The 21,399-nt window shown below is 39.9% G+C and overlaps 2 protein-coding genes across 2 annotated transcripts in view; one reads left to right on the top strand and one right to left on the bottom strand.

Annotated features, from left to right (window-relative positions):
• Positions 1-207: 207 nt before the first annotated feature.
• On the bottom strand, positions 208-17,804 carry LOC133647128 (uncharacterized). Its single transcript, XM_062043254.1, has 4 exons — positions 17,293-17,804; positions 10,180-10,615; positions 2,626-2,760; positions 208-1,934 (listed from the first exon to the last, which is right to left on the bottom strand). The coding sequence occupies exons 2-4, from the start codon at positions 10,574-10,576 to the stop codon at positions 442-444; spliced, it is 2,025 nt and encodes a 674-aa protein (XP_061899238.1). The 5' UTR covers positions 10,577-10,615; positions 17,293-17,804; the 3' UTR covers positions 208-441.
• Positions 17,805-18,887: 1,083 nt separating this feature from the next.
• Positions 18,888-21,399, top strand: part of LOC133645882 (zinc finger and SCAN domain-containing protein 2-like) — a 3,090-nt gene continuing 578 nt past the window's right edge. Inside the window, exons 1-2 of the mRNA XM_062040807.1 lie at positions 18,888-19,306; positions 21,157-21,399. The exon at positions 21,157-21,399 is cut by the window's right edge and continues 578 nt beyond it. Of these exons, the coding sequence (XP_061896791.1) occupies positions 19,144-19,306; positions 21,157-21,399 (406 nt within the window). The 5' untranslated portion in view covers positions 18,888-19,143. The remainder of the gene's footprint in view (positions 19,307-21,156) is intronic.

Below are 21,399 nucleotides of genomic sequence, written 5' to 3'. Positions count from 1 at the left end.
GGGTCAATTGACCTTTTTACCTAGAAACCCCACAAGAGGGTCATTTGACCGCTAGTCCCCCCTGTGGACACTCCTTTTGTTATGAAAATGTGGCTGTTAGTGGCACATGGCAGGGGCCACTTGAGCCTGTGTGGGGGAGGGGACCTTACAGCTCAAGCTTTAGTTCTGAGGTAGGTTGTGTGTGTTTTTGCAAGGATCAACAGAATGAAGGGATCAACACTCTGACATTTATTGTTAAAAAAAATACAAAACAAAACATATTTACAAAGAATGAAAAAGCAACTGTTTTCCCAGTTTTGGTGTGGAGGGTTGTTGCAGAAGCAATTGTTATTTTTGTGTGCCAAAAATAGTTTAAAAAAAAAAATTTACAAAGAAAAAAGCATATTTACAAAGAATGAAAAACCATGTCCATGTAAACGTGACTGACATACATTTGAGCAGTCACTCACAATCCTGGCACTGCCATTGCTCCTTTCGGCATTTCCCACATGTATAACGGTAGCAGTCAACACAGCGCACAGTTGCACGATTGTCCTTGCATTGGATTTTAGCCTGACACTTGGCTCTTTTTCCTAGTTGTGGTGTGGAGCGTTGTTGCCGAAATAATTGTTCCTTTTGGGCCTTTTTCATACCCACGTGGGAGTGAGCCAACTCTTTTGCAAGTTCCAGCAGGAAATCCACCCGTCTCTCCTGCCTCCCGGTGCATAATTGATAGAGCACGTGGGCATTCAGTGCTGCAATATCAATCATGTTATAGAACACTGCTACTGGCCAGCGCCGTGTTCCTGCGCGGACAGTGTACCCCCGCACCATCTGGTCCATGACATCGACGCCGCACTTTGTTGTGTTGTACTGTGTGATGGTGTTTGGCTTCTTTTTGGTGGTATCCTGTGTCTGAATGGTGCTGTGCATGCTGCTGAGAACATATACAGTCTTCCTCCGCTTGGGCGCATACACCGTCAGTGTGGCACCAGTGGTTGAAAATACCTGGGTGGTAAATTCATCGCGGTACATCTGTCGAGTTGACGGTGGAATTTCTTTGCGAATCTTGTTGACTGTGCCGAGGATGGTTGTATTCCGGCTAAGTAGTCGTTTTGCAAGTGACAGTGATGTAAAGAAATTGTCCGTGGTAACATTTCTGCCCTTGTCCAAGAATGGTTCCATCAGCCTCATGACTACACTCTCAGACACTCTCTCCCCACGAGGCCGAGTGTCGTCCTTGCCAAGATATGGGAGGATGTTGCAGACGTATTTGGTTTTCAAGTCACGCGCCACCCAGAACTTGATCCCAAACTTGTCTGGTTTAGATGCAATGTACTGTAGGAAACAGCAGCGAGTCTTGGACGGGAAAAGTTGTTGGTCGATGGTGATGTGTTGACCAGGGATGTAGGATGTGATGCAGTTGGTGGCAAACAATCCCCATATGTTTGAAATTGCAGCAAACTTATCGGTCTGTGCTCGCTCGCTGCGGGTGTCTCTGTCATCAAAGCGCAGGTGATGCATGATGTTTTGGAAACGCCCTCGGGACATGGTTTCGATGATCTGTGGGCTTCCCAGGTTTTTCGACCAGCAGTCACGCAGTGATGGCACCCTGATGATTCCCCGCATCATGGTGATGGAAATAAATGCCATTAGTTCAGGGAGGCCCATGAACCAATCCACATGCTCCGTTTGCTTTGCATGTTGAACTGTACAGTCTCCAATGATGCCAAGCATGTCCAGAGTGATGAAACACAGGAAGCTCTGAAGACGACTTGTGATTGACCTCCTGGCCTTAGCTGTTGGCTCTCCATCTGCGCTGTATGGCGATGGCGGGGTGAAATGTGGACCCGTTCCCACCTGTTCTTCATGCCATACTGTGCCATCTTTCGCAGTCTCTGTCACATCAGTCCCCAGCCGAGCTCTCTTTGTTGGTTGGGGAGCAGTCTCCTCATCTGTAGTGTGAAAAAAAAATGTCATTATGAGCAATGGGAAAGTCAAATGATATCACAAATGCAAGCATAGAAGCAAATAATAATAATAATCCCAGAACATCTCAAATAGGTTGGCTAAGCTGCAGACACCTCAGGAGAAGTAGAATCAAACAAAACTGACGGCAGTCGGCACTCAGAAACAAAATGGAGGCTCTATTCACATGGTGCCAGTGGCGGCCCACCACAAATAAATTAATATATGGGAATTGGGAAACACTGATGATATGTGTCTGCAGGCAGTAGTACAGTATATATATTTATTTATATCATCTATTTAATATATAATAACTAAATATAAATAATATTAAAACATATTTATTTATATCCATTTATCTCTCTATATATTTATTTATTACATCCATTTATCTATATATATCCTGTCCATTTATTTATTTACCTATACCTATGTCTGTATATATGTTCAATGAAAGTTTTGTAGTTCAATTCAAACTCTGTGTATATCTATATACTATATAGTATATAGATATACACAGAGTTTGAATTGAACTGAGTATTCGAACTGCGTGTTTTCTTGAGCCCCCCCCCCCCCCCCCCCCGGTCAACCCTGTGGGAAACACTGTGGTGCTATATTTTCCAACATCCTCACTGAAATGAAATGTAAAATAGGAAATAATATGAAATGAAATCTTACCTGAAGATGACTGAGACAGCTCGGAGTCTGAATCCTCCTGAAGATTGATGTCTTCTCCATCCGAGTCGACAGGGTTAACATTGGAAAGGAGCATTTCCAATGCTTGTTGAGTGCTGAATCTCTGCATCTTCGTTCCTTGGAGAGAAGCTTCTTTCACCACAAAATTCTTGAGGGAAATGAAGCTATAGTCCACGTGCACTGGTATTTATGTCTTGGCCGTTACCTGTCTTGCCTGTAAGGTGTGACCCCCTCACCCCACAAACTGCCCCTAACAGCCTCATTACCAGAACAAAATGAGTGATTAGTGTGGGAAAAGCGTCGGGCCAAATGACCCCTCTCTGGGTCTTCTAGGTAGACAGAAAAATGCTGGGACTTCTAGAAATGTGTTTTAAACTTAAACAGCTCAAAACAAAAAGGACCAACATGATTTATTGACAATTTTAAAAAAAATGTCTTGCCAGATTTCGTAGAAACACACAAATCGTATCCCTGCTGTAGGAGCACTTGCGTTCAGAGGAGGAGCTACACGTCAATGTTTAGATAACAGTTCCACGCGTACATAACACAATATGTGGATTGTCACGATCATGCTTTGGTTGTCAAAGATGTTACAATATCCACCCATCTATTTTCTACCGCTTGTCCCTTTTGGGGTCGAATAGGCCTGCATTACGCTGAATTAAATGATGAAAGAAGTGTTGCAACAGCGCCTGTTGCTGGTGAGAAGTGGCATGTACAGGAAGTGGTCAGAATTGTAAAGCCTTCCGAGTGGTAAGACACATATTTTTATATGTATATATGTACACATACATACATGTATGTGTGTATATATAAATATATATGTATATATATACACATATATACTGTATGTATGTGTGTATATATTTATATATACACACATACATATATGTAGGTGTATATATACACACATACATATATGTAGGTGTATATATATATACATATATGTCTGTGTATATACATATTTATATACATCAGGGGTCACCAACCTTTTTGAAAGCAAGAGCTACTTCTTGGGTAGTGATTAATGCGAAGGGCTACCAGTTTGATACACACTTCAATAAATTGCCAGAAATAGCCAATTTGCTCAATTTACCTTTAACTCTATGTTATTATTAATAATTAGTGATATTTACACTTAATTGAACGGTTTAAAAGAGGAGAAAACACGAAAAAAAATTACAATTAAATTTTGAAACATAGTTTATCTTCAATTTCGACTCTTTAAAATTCAAAATTCAACCGAAAAAAAGAAGAGAAAAACTTAAAAAAATAATTTATGGAACATCATTAGTAATTTTTCCTGATTAAGATTAATTTTAGAATTTTAAAGACATGTTTTAAATAGGTTAAAATCCAATCTACACTTTGTTAGAGTACAGCAGGAACTTCACTCGGTGACAGAAAACACTGTGAGTAATGGCTTCCTGCGCGTCTTGCACCATACTCACGGAGAGGTTGGCTCTGCTAGAGGGCCGTGTCCGCCAGTTAGAGCAGAGTAATGTCGTAACTTTAGATGTTGCGGACACATCTGCTAGCGTTAGCTGTAGCGAGCTAACTAGCCCAGCTTGTAGCAGTCCTAAGCGGCCTACAAGCTACGGTGTACCGGTTGAGACGCATAATAGATTTAGCTCTTTAGCTAGTCCTACACCCCAGTCTACCGGGCACCACACCTTAGTTATAGGGGACTCCATCACCCGAAACATAAAGCTTAGCAAACCAGCCACAATAAAGTGTATCCCCGGGGCCAGAGCACCTGACATTGAAGCTAATCTTAGGGAGCTAACTCGCAACAGGCCTAGTAAACACGTACGACAGGCTAATCGCACCACTAATTATGCGAATATAGTTGTACACGTTGGCTCCAATGACACTAGAATGAGACAGTCAGAGATTACAAAGAGAAACATAGCCAGGACTTGTGATCTCGCCAGAAAGATGTCCAGGCATCGAGTAATTGTCTCTGGCCCCCTGCCTGCGAGAGGCAATGATGAGAGATATAGCAGATTAGTCTCGCTTAACAAGTGGTTGGCTAGCTACTGTAGGACGCAGGGACTAACGTTTATTGATAACTGGCCCTCTTTCTGGGGCAAACCAGGCTTGCTGATGAGAGACGGCCTTCACCCTAACCAGGAAGGCGCCATCATCCTGTCTAGAAACATAGACTACTATTTAAGTCTCACTTGACTGACTACACTAGAGCAAGCCCGGTCACAGGCAATTACAATGTCTGTTAGTCCGGGTGAGGAGTCAGTTAAGCTAGAACTAGCCAGCGCCAGGCTGGATAATCCATGTACGCATAGCAATTCTCTTAGAATAATACACAATTCACATAATGTTTTTTCTGTTGTGTCTGTGTCAGAGGTGGACATGCATTCTACTGAGGTGGCAAATTATGATATGTCCAGTCTATTGCAGCACCAAGCAAACAATCGGAAAATTCCCGTCATATCAATTCCTAGATATGGTCGAAACTATTTAAAGTGCACTACGCATAATAAACGCAACATTGTTAATATTGCCACTACGGATAATCTTAACAAAAACTCGTCAAAACAGCCCAATACCTATAATATGGGCTTTTTAAACATAAGATCATTGTCTCCCAAGGCGTTATTGGTTAATGAGGTCATTAGAGACAACAATCTTAACGTCATTGGTCTTAGCGAAACCTGGCTCAAACCGGACGAATTTTTTGCGCTCAATGAGGCATCTCCTCCTAACTATACGAATGCGCATGTTGCCCGCCCTCTTAAAAGGGGAGGGGGTGTCGCACTAATATACAATGAAAATTTCAACCTTACCCCTAACCTAAATAATAAATATAAATCGTTTGAGGTGCTTACTATGAGGTCTGTCACACCGCTACCTCTCGACCTGGCTGTTATCTACCGCCCCCCTGGGCCCTATTCGGACTTTATCAGTGAATTCTCAGAGTTCGTTGCTGATCTAGTGACGCACGCCGACAATATAATCATAATGGGGGACTTTAATATCCATATGAATACCCCATCGGACCCTCAGTGCGTGGCGCTCCAAACCATAATTGATAGCTGTGGTCTTACACAAATAATACATGAACCCACGCATCGCAACGGTAATACAATAGATCTAGTGCTTGTCAGGGGTGTCACCACCTCCAAAGTTATGATACTTCCATATACTAAAGTAATGTCCGATCATTACCTTATAAAATTTGAAGTTTTGACTCTTTGTCAACAAGCTAATAATAATAATAACTGCTATAGCGGCCGCAACATTAATGCTGCCACAACGATGACTCTTGCTGACCTACTGCCTTCGGTAATAGCACCATTCCCAAATTATGTCGGCTCTATTGATAAACTCACTAACAACTTTGACGATGCCTTGCGCGAAATTATTGATAGTATAGCACCGCTAAAGCAAAAAAGGGCCCCTAAAAGGCGCACCCCATGGTTTACAGAAGAAATTAGAGCTCATAAATTATCATGTAGAAAACTGGAACGCAAATGGCGCGCGACTAAACTTGAGGTTTTCCATCAAGCATGGAGTGATAGTTTAATAACTTATAAACGCATGCTTACCTTAGCTAAAGCTAAATACTACTCAAATCTCATCCGCCTCAACAAAAACGATCCTAAATTTCTGTTTAGTACAGTGGCATCGCTGACCCAACAAGGGACTCCTCCCAGTAGCTCCACCCACTCGGCAGATGATTTTATGAATTTCTTTAATAAGAAAATTGAACTCATTAGAAAGGAGATTAAAGACAACGCATCCCAGCTACAACTGGGTTCTATTAACACAAATACGACTGTATATACGACGGACACTGCCCTCCAAAATAGTCTCTCTATTTTTGATGAAATAACATTAGAGGAATTATTACAGCGTGTAAGTGGGATAAAACAAACAACATGTTTACTTGACCCACTTCCTGGGAAACTTATCAAGGAACTGTTTGTATTATTAGGTCCATCAGTGTTAAATATTATAAACTTATCACTTTCCTCCGGCACTGTTCCCCTAGCATTCAAAAAAGCGGTTATTCATCCTCTGCTCAAAAGACCTAACCTCGATCCTGACCTCATGGTAAACTACCGACCGGTCTCCCACCTTCCGTTTATTTCCAAAATTCTCGAAAAAACTGTTGCACAGCAGCTAAATGAACACTTAGTGACTAACAATCTCTGTGAACCTTTTCAATCCGGTTTCAGGGCAAATCACTCTACGGAGACAGCCCTCGCAAAAATGACTAATGATCTATTGCTAACGATGGATTCTGATGCGTCATCTATGTTGCTGCTTCTTGATCTTAGCGCCGCTTTCGATACCGTCGATCATAATATTTTATTAGAGCGTATCAAAACACGTATTGGTATGTCAGACTTAGCCTTGTCTTGGTTTAACTCTTATCTTACTGACAGGATGCAGTGCGTCTCCCATAACAATGTGACCTCGGACTATGTCAAGGTAACGTGCGGAGTTCCCCAGGGTTCGGTTCTTGGCCCTGCACTCTTTAGTATTTACATGCTGCCGCTGGGTGACATCATACGCAAGTACGGTGTTAGCTTTCACTGTTATGCTGATGACACTCAACTCTACATGCCCCTAAAGCTGACCAACACGCCGGACTGTAGTCAGCTGGAGGCGTGTCTTAATGAAATTAAACAATGGATGTCCGCTAACTTTTTGCAACTCAACGCTAAGAAAACGGAAATGCTGATTATCGGTCCTGCTAGACACCAACATCTATTTAATAATACCACCTTAACATTTGACAACCAAACAATTAAACAAGGAGACTCGGTAAAGAATCTGGGTATTATCTTCCACCCAACTCTCTCGTTTGAGTCACACATTAAGAGTGTTACTAAAACGGCCTTCTTTCATCTCCGTAATATCGCTAAAATTCGTTCCATCTTGTCCACTAGCGACGCTGAGATCATTATTCATGCGTTCGTTACGTCTCGTCTCGATTACTGTAACGTATTATTTTCAGGCCTCCCTATGTCTAGCATTAAAAGATTACAGTTGGTACAAAATGCGGCTGCTAGACTTTTGACAAAAACAAGAAAGTTTGATCATATTACGCCTATACTGTATATACCTTTATATACATATATATATATACCTATACTGGCTCACTTGCACTGGCTTCCTGTGCACTTAAGATGCGACTTTAAGGTTTTACTACTTACGTATAAAATATTACACGGTTTAGCTCCAGCCTATCTCGCCGATTGTATTGTACCATATGTCCCGACAAGAAATCTGCGTTCAAAGAACTCCGGCTTATTAGTGATTCCCAGAGCCAAAAAAAAGTCTGCGGGCTATAGAGCGTTTTCTATTCGGGCTCCAGTACTCTGGAATGCCCTCCCGGTAACAGTTAGAGATGCTACCTCAGTAGAAGCATTTAAGTCCCATCTTAAAACTCATTTGTATAATCTAGCCTTTAAATAGACCCCCCCTTTTTTAGACCAGTTGATCTGCCGTTTCTTTTCTTCTCTCCTCTTCTCCCCTGTCCCTTGCGAGGGGGAGTTGCATAGGTCCGGTGGCCATGGATGAAGTGCTGGCTGTCCAGAGCCGGGACCCCGGGTGGACCACTAGCCTGTGCATCGGTTGGGGACATCTCTGCGCTGCTGACCCGTCTCCGCTCGGGATGGTTTCCTGTTGGCCCCGCTGTGGACTGGACTCCCGCTGATGTGTTGGATCCACTGTGGACTGGACTTTCACAATGTTATGTCAGACCCACTCGACATCCGTTGCTTTCGGTCTCCCCTAGAGGGGGGGGGGTTACCCACATATGCGGTCCTCTCCAAGGTTTCTCATAGTCATTCACCGACGTCCCACTGGGGTGAGTTTTTCCTTGCCCGTATGTGGGCTCTGTACCGAGGATGTCGTTGTGGCTTGTACAGCCCTTTGAGACACTTGTGATTTAGGGCTATATAAATAAACATTGATTGATTGATTGATATAACAAATTGGACCAAGAAAAATGACTATTTTTTCTAGATTTTCCAGAACAAATTTTTTTTTAAAAAATTCAAAAGACTTTGAAATAAGATTTAAATTTGATTCTACAGATTTTCTGGATTTGCCAGAATAATTTTTTTGAATTTTAATCATAATAAGTTTGAAGAAATATTTCACGAATATTCTTCGTCGGAAAAATAGAAGCTAAAATGAAGAATTAAATTAAAGTCTATTTATTATTCTTTACAATAAAAAAAAATTGTTTTACTTGAACATTGATTTAAATTGTCAGGAAAGAAAAGGAAGGAATTTAAAACGTAAAAAGGTATATGTGTTTAAAAATCCTAAAATCATTTTTAAGGTTGTATTTTTTCTTTAAAATTGTCTTTCTGAAAGTTATAAGAAGCAAAGTAAAAAAAATGAATGAATTTATTTAAACAAGTGAAGACCAAGTCTTTCAAATATTTCCTTGGATTTTCAAATTCTATTTGAGTTTTGTCTCTCTTACAATTAAAAATGTCGGGCAAAGCGAGACCAGCTTGCTAGTAAATAAATAAAATTGAAAAATTCTATTTGAGTTTTGTCCCTCTTACAATTAAAAATGTCGGGCAAAGCGAGACCAGCTTGCTAGTAAATAAATAAAATTGAAAAATTCTATTTGAGTTTTGTCTCTCTTAGAATTAAAAATGTCGGGCAAAGCGAGACCAGCTTGCTAGTAAATAAATAACATTTAAAAAATAGATGCAGCTCACTGGTAAGTGCTGCTATTTGAGCTATTTTTAGAACAGGCCAGCGGGCTACTCATCTGGTCCTTACGGGCTACCTGGTGCCCGCGGGCACCGTGTTGGTGACCCCTGATATACATACATATATACATATATGTATATATATATTTGTATGGTGTACTGTCACCTTTTGGGACTGAAAAAAAAGGATGAATAAACTATTAAGAAGATTGTGTTGCGATGACATGTTATATTTGGTGATGTTTACGTTGTGGACGTTAGTTAGAAATGGTGCGGCCTCATTTCCTGCCGCCGCTCCCCCCAGCGCACTGGTGTTTCTTACACTGGTACTTGTAAGAGAATCTTTCCTCACACACACCGCATTTGAACACTTTCTCCCCCGTGTGTCGCCTGGCGTGCACCACCAGCGCCGAGCGGTCACAAAAGCTCTTGTCGCAGCCCGAACAGGAAAACGGTCTTTCGCCGGTGTGTTTCCTCCTCACGTGCACCTTCAGACACTGACTATTGACTAGGCTTTCGCCGCACTCTGAACAGACATACGGTTTCTCTCCGGTGTGCGTCCTCGTGTGCGCGACGAGCGCCGAGGGGTCGCAGAAGCTTTTGAGGCAGCTGGGGCAGGAATGCGGTTTTTCTCCGGTGTGCGTCCTCGCGTGTACTTTCAAGTTGGCCCCCTGAGAGAATCTTTTGCCGCAAACTAAGCAGGCGAAGGGTTTCTCCCCGGTGTGTGCTCGCATGTGTCGCTTCAGACTGCAGCGGTGGTTAAAAGTTTTGCGGCAGTGCGAGCATGTGAAGTGTGTGGTGTCACCGTCAGAGGGTGACCTCGTGTCCTCACCGTCTACGACCTCGTCTGCTCCACCTCCATCTTGTGTTGAGCTGCTGCTCGGAGCTGCCACCTCTCTCTTCTCCTCACTTCCACCTTCCACCCGGTCGTCCTCACCCTTCACCAGCACACCCGTCAGTCGGAACTCCTGCAGCCATTCCAGGTGTTCTCCCTCGTGATCGACGCGCTGTTCCTCCTCTTCCTCTTTGACGTCGGAGGGCTGCGGATCCTCCTGTTCCTCTTTTACGTGAAGGGACTGTATATCCTCAATGCGAGGGGTCTGTGACTCTTCCTCTTCCTCTTTAAAGTGGGGAGGCTGTGGATCGTCGTCTTCCACTTTAAAGTGGGGGGTCTGTAACTCCTCCTTTTCCTCTTGAAGGTGGGGGGACTGTGGCTCCTGCTGCTCCATCCTGGAGGTCCGCTCCGGCTCCTCAAGAGTCGCAGACGTCTGCAGGACACGAGACAATCACATACAAGGAGAAAACACGAAAAAAAATGACAATTAAATTTTGACACATGGTTTGTCTTTAATTTCGACTCTTTAAAATTCAAAATTCAACCGAAAAAAAGAAGAGAAAAACTTTTAAAAATAATTTATGGAACATCATTAGTCATTTTTCCTGATTAAGATTAATTTTAGAATTTTAAAGACATGTTTTAAATAGGTTAAAATCCAATCTACACTTTGTTAGAGTATATAGCAAATTGGACCAAGACAAATGACTATTTTTTCTAGATTTTCCAGAACAAAAATTAAAAAAAAAAAATTCATAAGACTTTGAAATAAGATTTAAATTTGATTCTACAGATTTCCTGGATTGGCCAGAATATTTTTTTTGAATTTTAATCATGATAAGTTTGAAGAAGTATTTCACGAAAATTCTTCGTCTGAAAAATAGAAGCTAAAATGAAGAATTAAATTAAATCTATTTATTATTCTTTACAATAAAAAAATGTTTTTTTTACTTTTACTTTTTTTTACTTTTTTACAAGTCCGGCTTTTCTCTGCCGTGTGAGACATCGTCCTGCACCAGCTATGTTTTGGTAAGGTTTGAGGATCTCATTAATCCCCACTTTGACTTTAAAGGCCTACTGAAATGATTTTTTATTTATTTAAACGGGGATAGCAGATCCATTCTATGTGTCATACTTAGGGATGTCCGATAATGGCTTTTTGCCAATATCCGATATTCCGGTATTGTCCAACTCTTTAATTACCGATACCGATATATGCAGTCGTGGAATTAACACATTATTATGCCTAATTTGGACAACCATGTATGGTGAAGATAAGGTACTTTTTTTTTTAAATTAGTAAAATAAGATAAATAAATTAAAAACATTTTCTTGAATAAAAAAGAAAGTACAACAATATAAAAACAGTTACATAGAAACTAGTAATGAATGAAAATGAGTAAAATGAAGTGTTAAAGGTTAGTACTATTAGTGGAGCAGCAGCACGCACAATCATGTGTGCTTACGGACTGTATCCCTTGCAGACTGTATTGATATATATTGATATATAATGTAGGAAGCAGAATATTAATAACAGAAAGAAACAACCCTTTTGTGTGAATGAGTGTAAATGGGGGGAGGGAGGTTTTTTTGGGTTGTTGCACTAATTGTAAGTGTATCTTGTGTTTTTTATGTTGATTTAATTTAAAAAAATAAAAAATAAAAAAATAAAAACGATACAGATAATTAAAAAAACGATACCGATAATTTCCGATATTACATTTTAACGCATATATCGGCCGATAATCTGTAGTCATACTTGATCATTTCGCGATATTGCCATATTCTTGCTGAAAGGATTTAGTAGAGAACAACGACGATAAAGATCGCAACTTTTGGTATCAGATAAAAAAAAAGCCTTGCCCCTACCGGAAGTAGCGTGACGTAGTCAGTTGAAAGGCTCCTCACATTTTCCTATTGTTTTCAACGCAGCTAGAGAGATTCGGACCGAGAAAGCGACGATTACCCCATTAATTTGAGCGAGGATGAAAGATTCGTGGATGAGGAACGTTCGAGTGAAGGACTAGAGTGCAGTGCAAGACATATCTTTTTTCGCTCTGACCGTAACTTAGGTACAAGCTGGCTCATTGGATTCCACACTCTCCTTTTTCTATTGTGGATCACGGATTTGTATTTTAAACCACCTGGGATACTATATCCTCTTGAAAATGAGAGTCGAGAACGCCAAATGGACATTCACAGTGACTTTTATCTCCACGACAATACATCGGCGAAACACTTTAGCTACGGAGCTAACGTGATAGCATCGTGCTAAACTGCATATACCGTATTTCCTTGAATTGGCGCAGGGAATATAGTATTCGCACGTCTAGAATTACTGCCGGGTCTAACTCGTTTCTCAAAATAATTAACGCATGCTTGGCCTTATCGCCGGTTCATTATTAACGCCGGATGAAATTCGTTTCGCAAAATATAAATTTTATTATCGCATGTCTATAATTTTCACCGGGTCAAACTCGTTTCGCAAAATATTTAGCATATGTCTAGAACTTCCGCCAAGTCAAATTAGTTACGTCACGAGTGACGCTTTACCTGTCCTCATTTTCAAAATGGAGGAAGCTGCTTTCAGTAGTTTACAATCGCACAAAGGAAAAAAGATAAAGAGCTATTCAGTAGGATTTAAGGTCCAAGCTATTGAATACCGGTACAGTATGCTAAAAAGAACAGTAAGCAGCTATGTTTTATTAATATACCGTAGCTGCGTGTGTCAAATACGGTATGAGAGAGACTTTTAAAACTGAAGAAAGAAAATAAGGAAGACTTCTATAAACAAGTTATCGATGCTTTTGGTCGGAAGGAGCTGCAAATGGACTCCATTTATAAGTACAGGTAAGACCATAATAACGTTTTTTTTTAATTAAATGTGCTTTTCATGATGGTATGCTTACATCACACTCAAAGCGCACGCCTAAGCGCATTCCTTTTGGTAAACGCCGGAGTGAGAAGAGGTTTTAAAATAATTAGCGCATGCACAGCCATCCCGCAGGCTTCCGGTAAACGCCGGAGTGACAGGAGGTTTTAAATTAATTAGCGCCCCTGCGGCTATTCAAGGAAATACGGTAGAAACAAAATAAATAAACCCCTGACTGGAAGGATAGACAGAAGATCAACAATACTATTAAACCATGGACATGTAAATACACGGTTAATGCTTTCCAGCCTGGCGAAGCTTAACAATGCTGTTGCTAACGACGCCATTAAAGCTAACTTAGAAACGGGACCTCACAGAGCTATGCTAAAAACATTAGCTATCCACCTACGCCATCCAGCCCTCATCTGCTCATCAACACCCGTGCTCACCTGTGTTCCAACGCTCGACGGTGCGACGAAGGACTTCACCCGATCACAGATGCGGTCGGCGAGACGGAGGAAGTTATGGTGAGTTCGGCGGCTAACGCGTCTGCTATCCATCTCTGTCTTCCTGGTTGTGTTGCTGTAGTACGCCGCTAATACACAGATCCGCTATTACACCGATCCGCTATTACACCGATCCCACCTACAACTTTCTTCTTTGCAGCCTCCATTGTTCATTAAACAAATTGCAAAAGATTCACCAACACAGATGTCCAGAATACTGTGGAATTATGAAATGAAAACAGAGCTTTTTTGTATTGTATTCAATGGGGTACCAATACTTCTGTTTCACTGGCTACGTCACGCGCATACGTCATCATCCAAAGGCGTTTTCAACCGGAAGTGTGGCTGGAAATTTAAAATGTCACTTTATAAGTTAACCCGGCCGTATTGGCATGTGTTGCAATGTTAAGATTTCATCATTGATGTATAAACTATCAGACTGCGTGGTCGCTAGTAGTGGCTTTCAGTAGGCCTTTAAAGACGCCATTGTCAGAATAATTGTATCTACCGTATTTTTCGGAGTATAAGTCGCTCAGGAGTATAAGTCACACCGGCCGAAAATGCATAATAAAGAAGGAAAAAAAACATATATAAGTCGCACTGGAGTATAAGTCGCATTTTTTGGGGGAAATGTATTTGACAAAAGCCAACACCCAGAATAGACATTTGAAAGGCAATTTAAAAATAAAGCTGCAAGCAGCATTGGTCGGGCCCGCATATTTGGCAGGTGCTAGTCGCAATTTCCGCCAGTCCTGATGTGTGTAAAAAGTTTGGTGAGTTTTGAAGTATTTTAAGGCGGTCAAATTACAGCTCAAAGAGGCAAAAATTAGTGTTTTTATGAAACTTTTGTTTTGAAGGGGTGATTGCCAACGTCCTGTTGATTTTTGCTGAAGGATGTCAGTGTATGAAATCTAGCTCTAAGTCAGACCTACATAGAGGTTTTTGTTTCATGTCTCTACGATATTCGTACTGGGAGTTAGAGGAAGTTGTGTCTGTGTTTTTTTTCCTAGGTGCTGTGGCACAGTGGTTCTTTTCTTTGAAGGCGCGTAAAATCCAAACCGTAGCACTTATCCCAACTCTTTGAGTATCCGTCAATCAGAAGGGTTCAATCTCTCTCCTGTAGTAGTTTGAAGCCGAAACGACAAACGCGCTCAGAGGAGATAATGTTTGATGTTTGGTGACCGTTTTTTACAAAAATTTAGTTTTGAAAGGGGGATTGCAAACTTCCTGTTGATTTTTGCTGAAGGATGTCAATCTATGAAATGTAGGTCTAAGTGAGACCTACATAGAAGTTTTTGTTTCATGTCTCTAAGACGTTCCTACCGGAAGTTACAAGCAGTTTTGTCTGTGTTTTCCTCTGAGGAGCAGTTTTGTCTCTGTTTTATTCAAAATTTGCGCTAGAGCGCAATTTTGAGTTTTGGGGTTTTTTTTTTCTTCTTAGATCGCAATTTCCACCAGTCCTGATGTGTGTGAAAAGTTTGGTGTATTTTAAGGGGGGAAAGGTTGGTGTATTTTAAGGGGGTCAAATTACAGCTCAAAGAGGCAAAAATGAGTGTTTTTAGTAAATTTTTGTCTTGAAGGGGTAATTGCCAACTTCCTGTTGGTTTTTGCCCGAGGATGTCAAATTATGAAATGTAGGTCAGAGTGAGACCTACAAAGAGGTTTTTGTTTCATGTCTCTACGACCTTCCTAGTGGGAGTTGATTTTCAAGGTAAAAAATGATTTTGAAGGTAAAAAATACTTTTCAAGATAAAAGTTGATTTTCAAGGTAAAAAATGATTTTTAAGGTAAAAGTTGATTTTCAAGGTAAAAAATGATTTTCAAGGTAAAAGTTGATTTTCAAGAAAAAAAAAGATTTTCAAGGTAAAAAATAATTTTCAAGGTAAAAGGTAATTTTCAAGAAAAAAAAGATTTTCAAGGTAAAAAAAAAGATTTTCAAGGTAAAAAATAATTTGCAAGAAAAAAAAAGATTTTCAAGGTAAAAGTTGATTTTCAAGAAAAAAAAATTATTTTCAAGGTAAAAAATGATTTCAATGTAAAGCATCACATATTTCCAGTTGTTAATTATCAGAACTTTTAAGATAGAAGTAAGTATTTTATTCTGAAAAAGCATTATGCAACTAGCAGTTCTTAAGTTAAGCATTTTTGGGGTGTTGCAGAATCTTTAAACACATTTAAAGTTATTTTCTAAAAAAAATATTCTTAACTAGAATAAAAAAGATATAATTACTCTTGCTAAAATTAAGATTATGAATACAAATAAGTAAACAGCCCTTAAAACTAGGTAAAAGCTTTTTATTATAAATGTCTAATAATAATGTCAAAACAGCAAGAATAGACATTTGAAAGGCAATTGAAAATGTCTAAAGAATAGTGAACAACAGGCTGAATAAGTGTATGTTATATGAGGCATAAATAACCAACTGGTATGTTAACGTAACATATTATGGTAAGAGTCATTCAAATAACTATAACATATAGAACATGCTATACGTTTACTGTCACTCCTAATCGCTAAATCCCATGAAATCTTATACGTCTAGTCTCTTACGTCAATGACATCAATAATATTATTTGATATTTTACGCTAATGTGTTCATCATTTCACACATAAGTCGCTCCTGAGTATAAGTCGCACCCCCGGCCAAACTATGAAAAAAATTGCGACTTATAGTCCGAAAAATACGGTAAGTTATCACAAAACTTTGTGTTGCCACGAGTTCCCGGCGAGAAGACAAAGCTGTCTTTGATCCTACCAAGAAGAAGACTTGTAAAACTCCACTGTGTAGGATGGGAAGCAACATGAAGGTGTTCTGTTTCTTTCATGTATTGTAATCAACAGAAATATATTGTCTTGACCCGAGACCTACAAAGCGAAGAGGAAGCAGGACAGGACTCCCCTCCAAGGACCTCTTCTTTGAACTGTTTTACAACCTTTTCTTTGAACTGTTTTGTAATCAAAGGCGACGGCTGTTTACGACCCCCCGGCCCTTAGAAACAGCCGTTGCCATGTAATCAGGGAAAGTCCAAATAAAAGAGGAGGCGTACAATCTTTCGCCAGAGCGTGGTGAGACTGTTTAAAGAGTACAGTCCAGACGTCTTTCCTCAATTGAGCCAAATGTAATTCTGTCTGTTTAATTCCTTGCTTCGTGTCTTGTTTAATAGATGTCATCAGTGTTTGAACCTGACAGTCATAACTAGAGACGAACTGAAATTCTCGGCTCAAACCGAATACCAAATATGAGAGAACCAACGCCAAAAACCAAAAAAATAAAACAAATTAGTGTTATTATTACCATTGCACGCACAAACCCCAAAAGCAGTGATGTTGTCACGTTGTGTAAATGGTAAATAAAAAGAGAATACAACAAATCCTTTTCAACTTATATTCAATTGAATAGACTGCAAAGACAATATATTTCATGTTCACACTGAGATAGTACATTTTTTTTGCAAATAATCATTAACTTAGAATTTAATGGCAGCAAAGCGAAGCTGGCGACGTTTCTGGGTGTTGTTGATAAATGGCTTTGGCTTTGCATAGTGGAGTTTTAAATTGCACTTACAGATGTATTGTATATTATTATTTTTGGAGTGCAAATACAAACTCATACATACTTTTTTCCACGTCTTGACAATGCTCTTCCACTCAGTAAAAATACCCCACCAGTTATTTATGGTAATGATAAACTATAAAGCCAGTAAACACGTGAGAGTAAGAAATAAACAAACCTGTTCTGTGGAGCACAACTTGAGGCTTCTTGAAAACGCTACTTCGCTGCGAGCGTAAACGAACGTAAGTGTCGCAAAACAATAACAAAAAAGGTAAATGTCGTAAAACAATAACAAAGATTATGGCGGTCTTGCGCATGCGCGGACCGATCGCGTAGCAACAGTATCAACAGAAAAGAACAGTTTGATCATTCGTCTGCGTTAATTCCTTCGTTTCTGTGTTTGTGTGTATTCGTCTATTGGATAATACACTACACCTCCTTACTTATTTGGCTCGATTCGTCTCAGTAAACTCCGGAGCTTTTTAGGCTAGCTTAGCTTGTTAGCAGCTAACAAGCTAAGCTAACTAGCAAGCTACACTCGCCTGGGAATGTCGAGCGTTCACTAAGTCGAGTTTATCAAAATAATAATAATAATAAAGTGTAGTTTTCATACGATGGCCGAATAAGTATAAATGTATAAATGAATGAATTAACGCGGTACAAATACAACGCAGCCCGCTTCTTTGCTGCGAGCGTAAACGAATGTAACTGTCGTAAAACAATAACAAAAAAGGTCAATGTCGTAAAACAATAACAATGATGGCGGTATTGCGCATGCGCGGACTGGCGCGTAGCAACACCGTCAACAGAAAAGAACAGTTTGATCATTCATCTGCGTTAATTCCTTCGTTTGTGTGTATTCGTCTATCGTATAAGAAACTACAACTCCTTACTTATTTGGGTTGATTCGTCTCAGTAAACTCCGGAGCTTTTCAGGCTAGCTCAGTTTGCTAGTTAGCTTAGCTTGTTAGCAGCTAACAAGCTACACTCGCCTGTGAAGGTCCAGCGTTCACTAAGTCGAGTTGATCAAAAATGATTTAATGAAGTGTAGTTTTCATACGATGGCCCAATAAGTGTAACCTATTTTTATGGGCTTTCCTTTTTGTGATGTTAAATTCCTGTTATACGCGGTAATACAGAATATGCCTTGAGCTCTTATTCTGAAGGCGCTAAGAGCGGAAGTGATGACACGTTGTAGTGAAGCGGAGGTTTTCAAAATAAAGAGTCCTCGTGTAAAATGGTAGTAAATGTAACCGAGGGTTATATTTGTCGCCTGTAATGTATAAAACTACAAAATAGCAAACACGGAGGCTCCAGTTTTACACGATGACCACTTTATTGTCTTTATTTTCAACGTGTCATCATTTCCGCTCTTAGCGCCTTCAAAATAAGAGCTCAAGGCATATACTGTATAACAGGAACTTAACATCACAAAGAGGAAAGCCCATAAAAATAGGTTACATAAGTATAAACATATTCATGTGAATGCTTTTAAAAAAGGCTTAAAAACCCTTCTTTTAAAAAAAAAAAAAAAAAAGCCTTATTTTAGATTTATGCGTGCTAGTTCTAGTTTTTATTTTTATCTATTTGTATTATTATCTTTTTATTATTATTTTTTAATGCACTTTGAGGTTGTATGCTCGATGCGAAGTGCTTTTTACAAATAAAATCTATATTTATAAATTAATTAATTAATGCGGTACAAATAGAACGCAGCCCGCTGCGAGCGTAAACGAACATAAATATCGTAAAACGAGAACAAAATGTCGGTCGTGCGCATGCGCGAACCGATCGCGTAGCAACAGCGTCAACAGAAACGAACAGTTTGATCATTCATCTGCGTTAATTCCTTCGTTTCTGTGTTTTTGTGTGTGTATATTCGTCTATCGTATAATAAACCACACTTCCTTACTTATTTGGCTCGATTCGTCTCAGTAAACTCCGGAGCTTTTCAGGCTAGCTTAGTTAGCTTAGCCTGTTAGCTGCACGTCATCGAGTGTGAGTGTAAAGTGTTGCGGTTGTGTGGGAAATGTGCAAACTACAAATGTTGAGAGTGTTGGTGAATCAGCGACTAAGTGCGGCGGCGGAAGAAATCTTTGCGGCGATAGAAAGGACGATGGCAGAGTACCGGGAGGAACTTTGTCGCACAAAAGAGGAGAACGAGCTACTGCACGCAGTTTACAACACAACTGGTTTGTTTACTTCTGACTCTCACATATCGTCATTAACATGGAAGGACATTTGGATACTTTCATAAACAATCAAATGAAAATTTCAGCACGTACACAATGTTGACATCTATGGTTATATTTGATCAACAATGCATGGTGCAATGTTATTTCATGGACGATGACTCTAACCTTTCAATTTGGCTGCCGGCAATGCATTGTGGGATACATCAGAAGCCCTCTATACCTGGACCAGAACACCCTTGTCATGGGGTCACCTTTCTACAAAACCCGTGAAGTTCATTTTAATCCTTATATATTTTCAACTTATATTCAATTGAATAGACTGCAAAGACAAGATATTTCATGTTCACACTGAGAAACGTGATTTTTTTGGGGGGCAAATAATCATTACTTTTAGAATTTAATGCGTGACGTTTCTGGGTGTTGTTGATAAATGGCTGTGGCTTTGCATAGTAGAGTTTTAACTTGCACTTACAGATGTAGCGACCGACTGTAGTTACTGACAGTGGTTTTCTGAAGCGTTCCTGAGGCCATGTGGTGATATCCCTTACACACCCATGTGGCTTTTGGATGGAGTACCGCCTGAGGGATCCGAGGTGCGTGATATCATCGCTTAAGTGCAGTGATTTCTCCAGATTCTCCGAAAATGTTGATGATATTACGGAGCGTGGATGGTGAAGTCCCTAAATTCCTTGTTGAGAAATGTTGTTCTTCAACAATTTGCTCGGGCATTTGTTGACAAAGTGGTGACCCTCGCCCCGTCCTTGTCTGTGAACGACTGAGCATTTCACGGAAGCTACTTTTATACCCAATCATGGCACCCAACTGTTCCCAATTAGCCTGTCCACCAGTGGGATGTTCCAAATAAGTATTTTGATGAGCATTCCTCAACTTTCTCACTCTTTTTTGCCACTTGTGCCAACTTTTTTTAAAACATGTTGCAGGCATCAAATTCCAAATGAGCTAATATTTACAAAAAATAACAAAGTTTACCAGTTTGAGCGTTAAGTATCTTGTCTTTGCAGTCTATTCAATTGAATATAAGTTGAAAAGGATTTGTTGTATTTAGGGATGTCCGATAATGGCTTTTTGCCGATATCCGATATTCCGATATTGTCCAACTCTTTAATTACCTATACCGATATCAACCGATATATGCAGTCGTGGAATTAACACATTATTATGCCTAATTTGGACAACCATGTATGGTGAAGATAGGGTACTTTTTAAAAATAATAATAAAATAAGATAACTAAATTAAAAAAAAATTCTTGAATAAAAAAAAGTAAAACAATATAAAAACAGTTACATAGAAACTAGTAATTAATGAAAATGAGTGAAAATGAAGTGTTAAAGGTTAGTACTATTAGTGGAGCAGCAGCACGCACAATCATGTGTGCTTACGGACTGTATCCCTTGCAGACTGTATTGATGTATATTGATATATAATGTAGGAACCAGAATATTGATAACATAAATAAATGGGGGGAGGGAGGTAAGTGTATCTTGTGTTTTTTATGTTGATTTAATAAAAAATAAAAAAAAATAAACGATACAGATAATTAAAAAAAACGATACCGATAATTTCCGATATTACATTTTAACGCATTTATCGGCCGATATTATCGGACATCCCTAGTTGTATTCTCTTTTTATTTACCATTTACACAACGTTACTGCTGTGTTTATTTGGTCCTTTTTTTATGACTTGTATGGCTTCAGATATTGGGTATGGCGATGACACCCCGAATATCAACGTGGTGACTGACGAGATCCCCAGAAACATATGCTGGTGCGGGGCAAAGCCGGACTCACCTAAAGCATGAGTTTTGTCTTCTTGTGTCCTGCAGACGTCTATGAAGGACATACTCACCAGGAAGAGCCACAGCCCCCTGCATTGAGGAGGAGGAGTCCCAGACCCCCCAAATTAAAAAGGAAGCGGATGAGCCGCAGCTGCCCGCAGGTTAAAGAGGAGGAGGAGGAACACCACGTCAGTCAAGACGGACTTGACGAGGTCGAGGGCACCAAGATGCCCTTGACTGGTGTGATGGTGAGGGGTGAAGATGACAAAGTCAAAAGTGAAAGTGAGGAGA

Source organism: Entelurus aequoreus, linkage group LG03 (genome assembly GCF_033978785.1).
Source record: "Entelurus aequoreus isolate RoL-2023_Sb linkage group LG03, RoL_Eaeq_v1.1, whole genome shotgun sequence".
Lineage (NCBI taxonomy): Eukaryota > Metazoa > Chordata > Actinopteri > Syngnathiformes > Syngnathidae > Entelurus > Entelurus aequoreus.
The sequence above is the reverse complement of the archived record's forward strand: the minus strand, read 5'-3'. Positions and strand labels throughout refer to the sequence as shown.